General features: G+C 55.6%; 1 protein-coding gene across 1 annotated transcript; it reads left to right on the plus strand.

The window, feature by feature from the left end:
* The first annotated feature begins 4,875 nt into the window (after nucleotides 1-4,875).
* On the plus strand, nucleotides 4,876-10,309 carry LOC308536100 (zinc finger X-linked protein ZXDB-like). Its single transcript, XM_081115137.1, has one exon. It carries the CDS (start codon nucleotides 4,891-4,893, stop codon nucleotides 7,495-7,497), a length of 2,607 nt encoding a protein of 868 aa, XP_080971263.1. The 5' UTR covers nucleotides 4,876-4,890; the 3' UTR covers nucleotides 7,498-10,309.

A 10,309-nucleotide genomic window follows, 5' to 3' on the forward strand; every position in this document is an offset into this window, starting at 1 on the left:
TGTGAAGGATGTTAGATAAGGGTTCAATATCATAAGTGGATGTTTTAACAATATTAAATCTCCCAATCCACGAATATGTCTCTCCATTTTATTTTTGTCTTTTGTCTTTCATCAATGTTTAGCAGTTTCCCATGTACATTTCCTTAGTTAAGTCAAATATTTTATAGCTTTTGATGTTATGGTAAATAGGATTATTTCCACCCTAGGTGGTTTGGCTCAGTGGACAGAGTGTTGGCCCTTGGACTGAAGGGTCCTGGGTTCAATTCTGGTCAAGGGCACATAACTGGGTTGTGGGCTCAATCACTGTCCCTGGTCCAGGCTGGTGCAGGAGGCAACCAATCGATGTGTCTCTCTTACATCCATGTTTCTCTCTCTGTCTCTCCCCCTCCCTTCCACTCTCTCTAAAATTCAATGGAAAAATATGCTCCAGTGAGGATTAAATAAATAGGATTATTTCCTTTACTTTTATTTTTGACTAGAGGCACGATGCATGAAATTCATGCAAGAGTAAGCCTTTGCAGCCACGGTGGCTGCCTCGATCCCTCCCTTGCAGCCGCAGCGGCTGCCTCAATCCCGCAGCTGCAGCCCCAGCTTTGTCCAGGAGGTTGTCCGGAAGGACATCCAGACGGTCGTTCAGTCGATTTGCATATTACGCTTTTATTATTATAGTTGATTGTTAATGTTTAGATAAAACTGGTTTTCGTATGTTGATGTTGTTTTCAGGGACTATACCGAATTCATTTATTAGTTCTAACAGTCTTTGTGAAGAGTTTTAAGATTTTTTTATGTACAGGAGCATGTCATCAGCAAACATGTTTCATAGCGTTCTTTTTGAATGGATGGCTTTTATTTCTTTTCTTGCCTAATTGCAGCATTGTTCACAGCAGTAGTTATAAACTAATAGCAACCATTAGTGTCCATCCACTATAGGATGGCATAATCAGATCATAATCACTTTGCTAAAATCATACACTGGAATTCTAGTCAACAATAGAGGCAAAGGGTCTATAGCTACTGTGAATGACATAGATGAAGTCTCTCAGATTTGATACAGAATGGCAGAAGGGAGCTATAAAAGGAAGCAGGCAGTAAAATTTGGTTTATATAACTTCATATAAAGTGGGAACCTATTAAGAAAAGCACTGAGGCCCTGGCCGGTTTGGCTCAGTGGATAGAGTGTCGGCCTGCGGACTGAAGGGTCCCGGGTTCGATTCAGGTCTGGGGCATGTACCTGGGTTGCGGGCACATCCCCAGTGGGGAGTGTGCAGGAGGCAGCTGATCGATGTTTCTCTCTCATCGATGTTTCTGACTCTCTATCCCTCTCCCTTCCTCTCTGTAAAAAATTAATAAAATATTTTTTTTTAAAAAAAAAAGAAAAGCACTGAGAAGATTATCACAAAGTCAGGATAATAACTATATCCTTTGGGGAGGGAGTGGGTTGTGATTGGAAGGAATTCTAGAAGACTGGCAACAGTCTATTTCTTGACCTTGGTCCTGGTCACATGGGTGTTTGCTTTCATAAAGTATCTAAACTTGGCAGATAAGTTGTATGTACTCCTCTATAGCTCAGATTTGAAAAACACGTCCCCATCCTCCACTCCCCCCCAAAAAGGAATACAAAGAAAAACATGTGAAGTAGAAATTTTGATGAGGTTTGAATTGTTATGGATGAAAAACTTGATTTCCTAATCAAAGATCAGCAACTGTACATTATCATTAAAAGAGAGGGGAAGCAGGGATTCTTTAAACTCTAGGTACCCCATAATCAAATCATGTCTCTAAACCTCTCTCTTGCCAGATATTTCACCCGCTGTTTATATCGATTCCCAACTCACTGATGACAAATTGGGGGATCATCATCAATGATAAGATCATGAGACAGCATAGGCCAAATGCATTACAGTGAGACTGGGCCACTACAACTAAATGCAAGCAGGTGCTGGGGGTGGAGGTGAGGGTGGGGTGTATGGCACATGGCCACCTGTGCCTTCTTCTCAGGAGACTTCACATTCAACAGCTGCTCCTGCCTGGAGACCTCCCTATGCTAGAGAATCTAGAGCAGCCGCGGGCAAACTACGGCCCGCAGGCCGGATCCGGCCCGTTTGAAATGAATAAAACTATTGAAATAAAAGACCGCACCCTTTTATGTAATGATGTTTACTTTGAATTTATATTAGTTCACACAAACACTCCATCCATGCTTTTGTTCCGGCCCTCCGGTCCAGTTTAAGAACCCACTGGGGCCCTCGAGTCAAAAAGTTTGCCCACCCCTGATCTAGAGTAAGCTGGGGACTGCCTTATTCTCATGTGAGACTGCACATGACATTGACAATGGCAGAAGCAATGGTGGGAGTGTAGAGTGGGTTGGTTTAGCTTGGGCACTGTACAGGGAGAACCTGCAGTGGGTTGGGTTTGGCAGACTTCAGTGTAGATGGCTTCATCCTCCAGGTTTTGCATTTCAAGGCTAAGGTGCTAATCTCTTTTGGCCCCATCTCTTACTGGTTCTAAACTCTGCACAAGAGAACTGCAACAAAATTGCCAGTAGGGCCCAGGTGGGTGTGGCTCAGCCATTGAGCATCCACCCAGGACCGAAGAGCTCACTGGTTTGATTGCCCATCAGGGCATATGCCTGGGTTGTGGGTTCGGTCCCCAGGGTGGGGATTGCAGGAGGCAGCCAATCCATGATTCTCTCTCATCATGGATGTTTCTATCGCTCTCTCCTTCTTCCCTCCTCTCTGATATCATTAAAGATTTATTTTAAAATATATATTAGGTACCAAATTTTCCTGGTCAAGACGGTTCTGGACACGGAAGTTGTCCAGAAAGCAAACAAACAAAAAAGACATCGCTTTCAGACTTGCCAGCACTATGGTAGATAAGGCTGACACACACTGTGTCCTCTGAGGGATACTGTGTCATCTACCCATCCAGCCATCCGTCCATCCGTCCATCCAGCCGTCCATCCAACCAGCCATCCATCCGTCCATCCGTCCATCCAGCCATCCATCCGTCCAACCATCCGTCCATCCAGCCACTGATGGTTCACACGTGAAAGGCAGTGAGCCCCGGCTGAGCCCGGGAGGGTGGGCATTTGTGGCGGTTTGCACCGCGAGGGGTATGTGAGCGGCATCCAGCAGACGGACCTCTGGGCACTGTGGCCCCGTGGGCACAGGAGCTGTCACTGCCCTTCACCTGGAGGAGGGGGCTGCTTCCCTCCCGCGTGAGCTGTGTGCGGGGGTGTGTGCGTGCGGGGGGGGGGGGCACTGCTTCCCTCCCGCTTGAACTGCGTGCGGGGGTGTGTGCGTGCGGGGGGGGGGTGTGCGGGGGGCGGGCGCCACATGAGCTGTGTGTGTGTGTGCGCGGGGGGAGGGAGGGGGGCGGCTTCCCTCACGCGTGAGCTGTGTGCGGGGGTGTGTGCATGCGGGGGGGGGGCACTGCTTCCCTCCCGCTTGAACTGCGTGCAGGGGTGTGTGCGTGCGGGGGGGGGGTGTGCGGGGGGCGGGCGCCACATGAGCTGTGTGTGTGTGTGCAGGGGGGGGCGGCTTCCCTCCCGCGTGAACGGTGTGTGCGGGCGGGGGGGGGGCGGGGGTGCTTCCCTCCCAAGTGAGCTGTGTGTGTGCGGGGGTGTGTGCGGGGCGGGGGGGGGGTGCGGGGCGGGGGAGTGTGGATGGGGGTGTGTGCGGGGCGGGGGTGTGTGCGGGGCTGCGGTGTGTGCGGGCGGGGGTGTGTGCGGGGCTGCGGTGTGTGCGGATGGTGGTGTGTGCGGGGCCGGGGAGTGTGCGGGGCAGGGGTGTGCGGACAGGGGTGTGTGCAGACGGGGGTGTGTGCGGGGCGGGGGTGGGCGAGCGGGTGTGTGTGCAGGGGTGGGGGTGTGTGCAGACGGGGGTGTGTGCGGGGCGGGGGTGTGCATACGGGGGTGTGTGCCGGGCGGGGGTGGGCGAGCGGGTGTGTGTGCAGGGGTGGGGGTGTGTGCGGACGGGGGTGTGTGCGGGGCGGCGGTGTGTGCGGGCGGGTGGGTGTGCGGGGCGGGGGTGTGCGGATGGGGATGTGTACGGGGCGGGGGTGTTTGCGGGTCGGGGGTGTGCAGACGGGGTTGTGTGCGGGGCGGGCGTGTGTGTGGGGCGGGGGTGTGTGCGGGGCGGGGGTGTGCAGACGACGGGGGTGTGTGCTGGACGGGGGTGTGCGGGCGGGGGGGTTTGCGGGAATATGTGCGCACACGGGTGTGTGCGGGTCGGCGGTGTGTGCGGGCGGGGGTGTGTGTGTGTGTGCGGGTGTGTGTTTGTGTGCAGGGGTGTGTGTGCGGGAGGGTGTGTGTGTGTGCAGGGGTGTGTGTGGTGGGTGTGTGTGTGTGTGCAGGGGTGTGTGTGCGGGGTGTGTGTGCGCGCGGGGAGGGGGGTTGTGCGGGGTGGGGGTGTGTGTGTGCGCGGGGCGGATGAGTGTGTGTGTGCACGGGTGTGTGTGTGTGTGCGCGCGGGGGGGGTGTGTGCGGGCGGGTGTGTGTGTGTGCGGAGGTGTGTGTGTGCAGGAGTGTGTGTGTGTGTGTGTGCGTGTGTGCGCGGGTGTGTGTGTGCGGGCGGGGGGCGCCGCGGGTTTGGGGGGGGCGCCGCAGGTCTGGGGGAGGCGCCGCGGGTTTGGGGGGGGCGCCGCAGGTCTGGGGGAGGCGCCGCGGGTTTGGGGGGGGCGCCTTGGGCCGGCGCGGGCTGTCCCGGCGGCGGCGGCGGCGGCCGGCCGGGCGGGCGGGCATTTAAACCGCGAGGCGCGCACGCGTCCCCCGGCTGACGGGGCGGGTCCTGCGCGGCGCTCTCCTCCCGGAGCGCGGCCGGCCCGCGGCAGGGGGCGGGGTCGCACCTCCTCCCGGCGCCGGCGCCAGCGGAGCCTGCGGACGCCGCCATGGAGATCCCGGCGCTGCTCCCGGCCCGCGGGGCGCCCCAGGGCGGCGGCGCCGGCAGCCCGGCGGGCGGCGGCCGGGTCCCCGGCGCCCTCGACCCGCGGGCCGGCCAGGCCCCCGCGCGCCGCCTCCTGCTGCTGCGGGGCCCCCAAGATGGCGGGCGCGGGCGGCGGCGCCAGGAGGCCCGCGCGGCCTCGCGGGGCCCAGGCCCCAGCCCTCTGGCGCCCAGGCCCGGGCCGGCGGCGGGCGGCGGCGGCGGCGGCGACGACTTCTTCCTGGTGCTGCTGGACCCGGTGGGTGGCGACGCGGGGCCCGCGGGCGCCGGCCAGGCCGCGGGGCCCGTGTGGAGGGAGGAGGCCGGGCCGGGCCCGGGGCTCCGGGGGGGCGAGGGCGGCGCGAACCCCGCGGGCCGGCCCGCGCCGGGGCCCCGCTGCCTGTCTGCGCTCCCGGCCGCGCTGCCCGCCGCGGCCCCGGCCCCGGCCCCGCTGGCCGCCCCGCTGCCCGGACCGGGCCTGGGCCCCGCCGCGGCCTTCGCGGGCACCGTGACCCTCCACAGCCAGAACCTGCTGCTGCGCTTCGAGAACGGCGTCCTGACCCTCGCCGCGCCCCCGCCGCCCCCGCCCCCGCCGCCCCCGCCGCCCGCCTGGGAGCCGGGGGTCGCGCCCGCCCCGCAGCCCTCGCCGCCGCCGCCGCAGCCCGCGGGCCCGATCGCGCCCCAGGCCGGGGCCCCGCACGCCGCCGCCGCCATGCAGCCCGCCGCCGTGCAGCCCGGCGACTGCCCCGACCGGCCGCCCGACCTGCTGCTGGCCGAGCCCGCCGAGCCCCCGCCCGCGCCCGCGCCCGCGCCCGCGCCCGAGGAGGACGCCGAGGCTGAGGCCGAGGCCCCGGCCCCCGTGGCGCCCGCCGGCCCGAGCCCCCGCGCGCCCCTGGGCCCGGCCGCCGCCGCGGGGCTGCTGCTCTACCTGTGCCCCGAGGCGCAGTGCGGCCAGACCTTCGCCAAGAAGCACCAGCTGAAGGTGCACCTGCTGACGCACAGCAGCAGCCAGGGCCAGCGGCCCTTCAAGTGCCCGCTGGGCGGCTGCGGCTGGACCTTCACCACGTCCTACAAGCTCAAGCGGCACCTGCAGTCGCACGACAAGCTGCGGCCCTTCGGCTGCCCGGCGCCCGGCTGCGGCAAGAGCTTCACCACCGTGTACAACCTCAAGGCGCACATGAAGGGCCACGAGCAGGAGAACTCCTTCAAGTGCGAGGTGTGCGAGGACAGCTTCCCCACGCAGGCCAAGCTCAGCGCCCACCAGCGCAGCCACTTCGAGCCCGAGCGGCCCTACCAGTGCGCCTTCTCGGGCTGCAAGAAGACCTTCATCACCGTCAGCGCGCTCTTCTCCCACAACCGCGCGCACTTCCGCGAGCAGGAGCTCTTCTCCTGCTCCTTCCCGGGCTGCAGCAAGCAGTACGACAAGGCCTGCCGCCTCAAGATCCACCTGCGCAGCCACACGGGCGAGCGGCCCTTCCTGTGCGACTTCGACGGCTGCGGCTGGAACTTCACCAGCATGTCCAAGCTGCTGCGGCACAAGCGCAAGCACGACGACGACCGCCGCTTCCTGTGCCCCGTGCAGGGCTGCGGCAAGTCCTTCACGCGCGCCGAGCACCTCAAGGGCCACAGCATCACCCACCTGGGCACCAAGCCCTTCGTGTGCCCCGTGGAGGGCTGCTCCGCCCGCTTCTCCGCGCGCAGCAGCCTCTACATCCACTCCAAGAAGCACCTGCAGGACGTGGACACCTGGAAGAGCCGCTGCCCCGTCCCCACCTGCAACAAGCTCTTCACCTCCAAGCACAGCATGAAGACCCACATGGCCAAGAGGCACCACCTGGGCCAGGACCTGCTGGCCCAGCTCGAGGCCGCCACCGCCCTCACGCCCAGCAGCGAGCTGGCCAGCCAGGGCCACAGCGACCTCAGCGACGCCGAGCTGGTGTCCCTCTTCTCGGACGTGCCCGGCGGGGGCCCTGGCGGCGGGGGCGGCCAGCAGGGCTCCGCCGCGGTGCTGGACACGGCCCTGGCCAACTCGGGCATCTTGACTATCGACGTGGCCTCTGTGAGCTCCACTCTGGCCGGGAGCCTCCCCCCCGCCAGCGGCGCCAGCGGAGGCAGCGGCGCCGCCTTGGGGCCGCCCGTGGACCCCCGGGCCCTGCTGGCCACCACCGACCTGCCCCAGAGCCTGGATACCTCGCTCTTCTTCGGGACGACGGCCACCGGCTTCCAGCACGGCCCCCTGGACATGGACGACGTGTCCGGCCCGGGCGCGGGGCCCCTGGGCTCCCTGGGCTCCCTGGCCATGAAGACCTGCGGCCAGGAGCCCCAGGCCCTGACGCCCAGCAGCAAGCTGACCGTGGACACCGACGCGCTGACGCCGTCCAGCACCCTCTGCGAGAGCAGCGTCTCCGAGCTGCTGACGCCCAAGGCCGACTGGGCCGTCCACCCCGACTCGGACTTCTTCGCGCAGGAGGACGAGGACGACGCCCAGTTCGGCTTCTCCCATCCCGCGGGGAGCCACGGCTGCCCGAAGGACACGGATCTCATCGCCGTGACTGGCAGCTCCTTCTTGGTCTGAGCCCACGCCCTTCATTCCTCGCCGCCGCGGGGCTGACGTCCGTCCGTCCGTCCATCCGTCCGTCCATCGGTTCGTTCGTGACGCTCGATGTTAAGGATGTTCTGGACTGTGTGCGACTGCGGCCCTTTCTCTTGGGCCCGAGAAAGAACATGGCCCCGGGCCACGCCTTTGCAGGTCTCAACTCTGACCTTGAATCTGGAACTGTCGAGTTGAGTGACCCTGAGCAAGTCACTTAACCTATCTGAGCCTTAATGTCCTTATTTATAAAATGAGGTGGTTTGAATAGATTGCTTCTGAGGTCCTTTGTGCTCTGTGATTCCTTGATAATATACTTCTTTTCATAAAAAAATGACATTTTCAGTAACGGTGTTGCATGTACTTTTTTAAAAAACATGCATAAAATACACAATTACATGAGCATCTATGTCCAACTTCAGCAGTTATGAATTCATGAACAATCATGTTTAATCTCCACTTTATCCCTCTTGCAGTATTATTTCCGAGTAAATATCAGACATCACGTCATTTTATGGTTGATTTCAACCGTTAATACTCAATATATAGTTCTATACGTTATGGGTTCTTTTAGGAAAAAACTACAATTCCATTATCATACTTAAAGTTAACAATAACTTCCTAATAGTAATAAATGTTCAGTCCGGGTTTCAATATCCAATTTTTTCATAAATGCTAGGTTGTTTTAATATTTTGAATAATTAGAATACTATTAAGTCTCTTAAGTGTCTTCTTTATTCTTTTTTAAATTAAAATATTAACTTTTTATTTTTCAATTATATTTGTCATACAACATATTTCACTGTACAACATAGTTACCTGCCATTTATATAAATTACAAAGTGATCACCCCCAGAAGTATCTTGTTCATCTATATATTTCCCCCTTGCCTACTTTTCTTGCAGTTTTATTCCTTGAAAAATTGAGGTGGTTTTACATGTAGCATTTGCCACAGTCTTAAGTTTTGTTGATGACATCCCCCTGGTGTTAAATTCCTCTTCCCTCTGTTTCCTTAACTTTATAGTTGGAGCTAGGGAGTTGGTCAGACTGGAAATATGACTTTTTGTGCAGGCATGTTTTATAGGCTGTGTTGTGCTTATTTATCAGTAGCACATCATGTCTGGTGTTAATTTCGAGATATCCACAGCTGCTGCTGTTCATTGCATTAATTCATGATTACTTGTGCTTCTGAATATCATGAATTGTTCTTGTAGAGTTACTCTTAGCGGAGGAAGATATGCTGTTTAAGGCATTTGTAAGAGATTAATAGAAATATTATTCAATGCCAAAATATTTTCTTAAGTAATGGTAGAACTAGCGAGAAAAAAAGATAACAAAAATATGTTGGCTGCCCTCACCGTTTATCTTTCTGACCTCTTTTGAAATGGGAGGCTTCCTTGTAGAAATGGCCAGCCAGGTCTTTGACATGAAATGGACCCAGGGTCAAATTTGTGATGGATAAGTGGCCTTGAATAAATTAGGAGTTTCAGTGGGGAAATGCTAGGAGACATTCCTCACAGTTACTTCCACATCCCTCTCCATTAGATCAATTTGACACCATCTTCTCTCTGTTTCCAAAGTCAGACTTCACTGGGACTGTGGATCCTGCTGTTGCATGAGTCACTGATAATGGAGCACAGGGTTCCTCCTGTCTGGTCTGGAGAGCTCATTGTTTGCACTTGCCCAGAGTTGGAAGGAAAGATTGAATTTGAATATTGTGTAAATTGTCACCTTATGTGAGTATAGCATTTTGAAATTTTTTTCTTATTTTTTTCTTTATTGATTAAGGTATTACATATGTGTCCTTATCGTCCCATTGCTCCCCCCACCACTCATGCCCTCACCCCCCTGTTGTCTGTGTCCATTGGGCATTTTGAATTTTGTGGAACATCTTTACAACAGGTAAAGATGAAAAAGTCATGTTGTTATTCAGAATGACCCTGTGTAGTTTTGGCAAAAAGTCTGTGCTTTGGCTCATGTGACAGTTTAGCCAACTCACATTCAAAGTGGACTTTAGCCAGTGACTTACAGCTTTAAAAAAAAAGAAAAAATTCTTTTCACCTCCCCCTTCCCACTCATCCAACTTTCATGATTCGTTCCTGTGTTATAATTAGCTGCTGTTTTCCACTTTAATTGGTTTATTACTTTCTGCTTTCTTCACACTCCACTCCTTTGCATGCACATTCCGGTTCTTGCCATGCTTTTCTTTTTTCTTCGTAAGTAGTTAGATCTCTTCCTGCCACTATCCCTCAGACATTTGCCTCATGGCCCATTTTCTGCCAATGATAACATTTGCTGAGTATACACTGCAGTTCTGTGTGTACAGTAAGAAGTTATTTTCTGAGCTTAGATAATAATTCTTGTGTATGTGATGTGACGCAGATAATAGATTATTTTCTATACTGTTCAGATGAGAAGTAAATTTCGGTTTCATTATTTCCATTTTTTAAACATTTTTGCAAAGGAGTTCTGCTAATTAATACTTGCTCTAGTTTATTAGTCCAATAGTGTTTGCATGTGAATGTCTATGGAGGACAGTTAATGTAGCACTTTGGCAGTGCACTAAATATTTCCACTTTGAAATGTTTCTGTAGTGTGTGTGTTGGGTATACACACATATATTTTTACAGTGGTTGTATTCATTTATTGAAGAACAAAAATTAGTCATACTTTTTGCTCAGAATTTCATTGTGTCTACTTACTCAATTATTTTCTCTTTGCTTTAGAAATATTTATATTCATAAAGTGCATTTCAAAAAATATTGTCAATCATTAAAACCTCTTAAATAGACCACTA

Source organism: Myotis nattereri (genome assembly GCF_964212035.1).
Source record: "Myotis nattereri genome assembly, chromosome: X".
In the NCBI taxonomy this organism is placed as follows: Eukaryota; Metazoa; Chordata; class Mammalia; order Chiroptera; family Vespertilionidae; genus Myotis; species Myotis nattereri.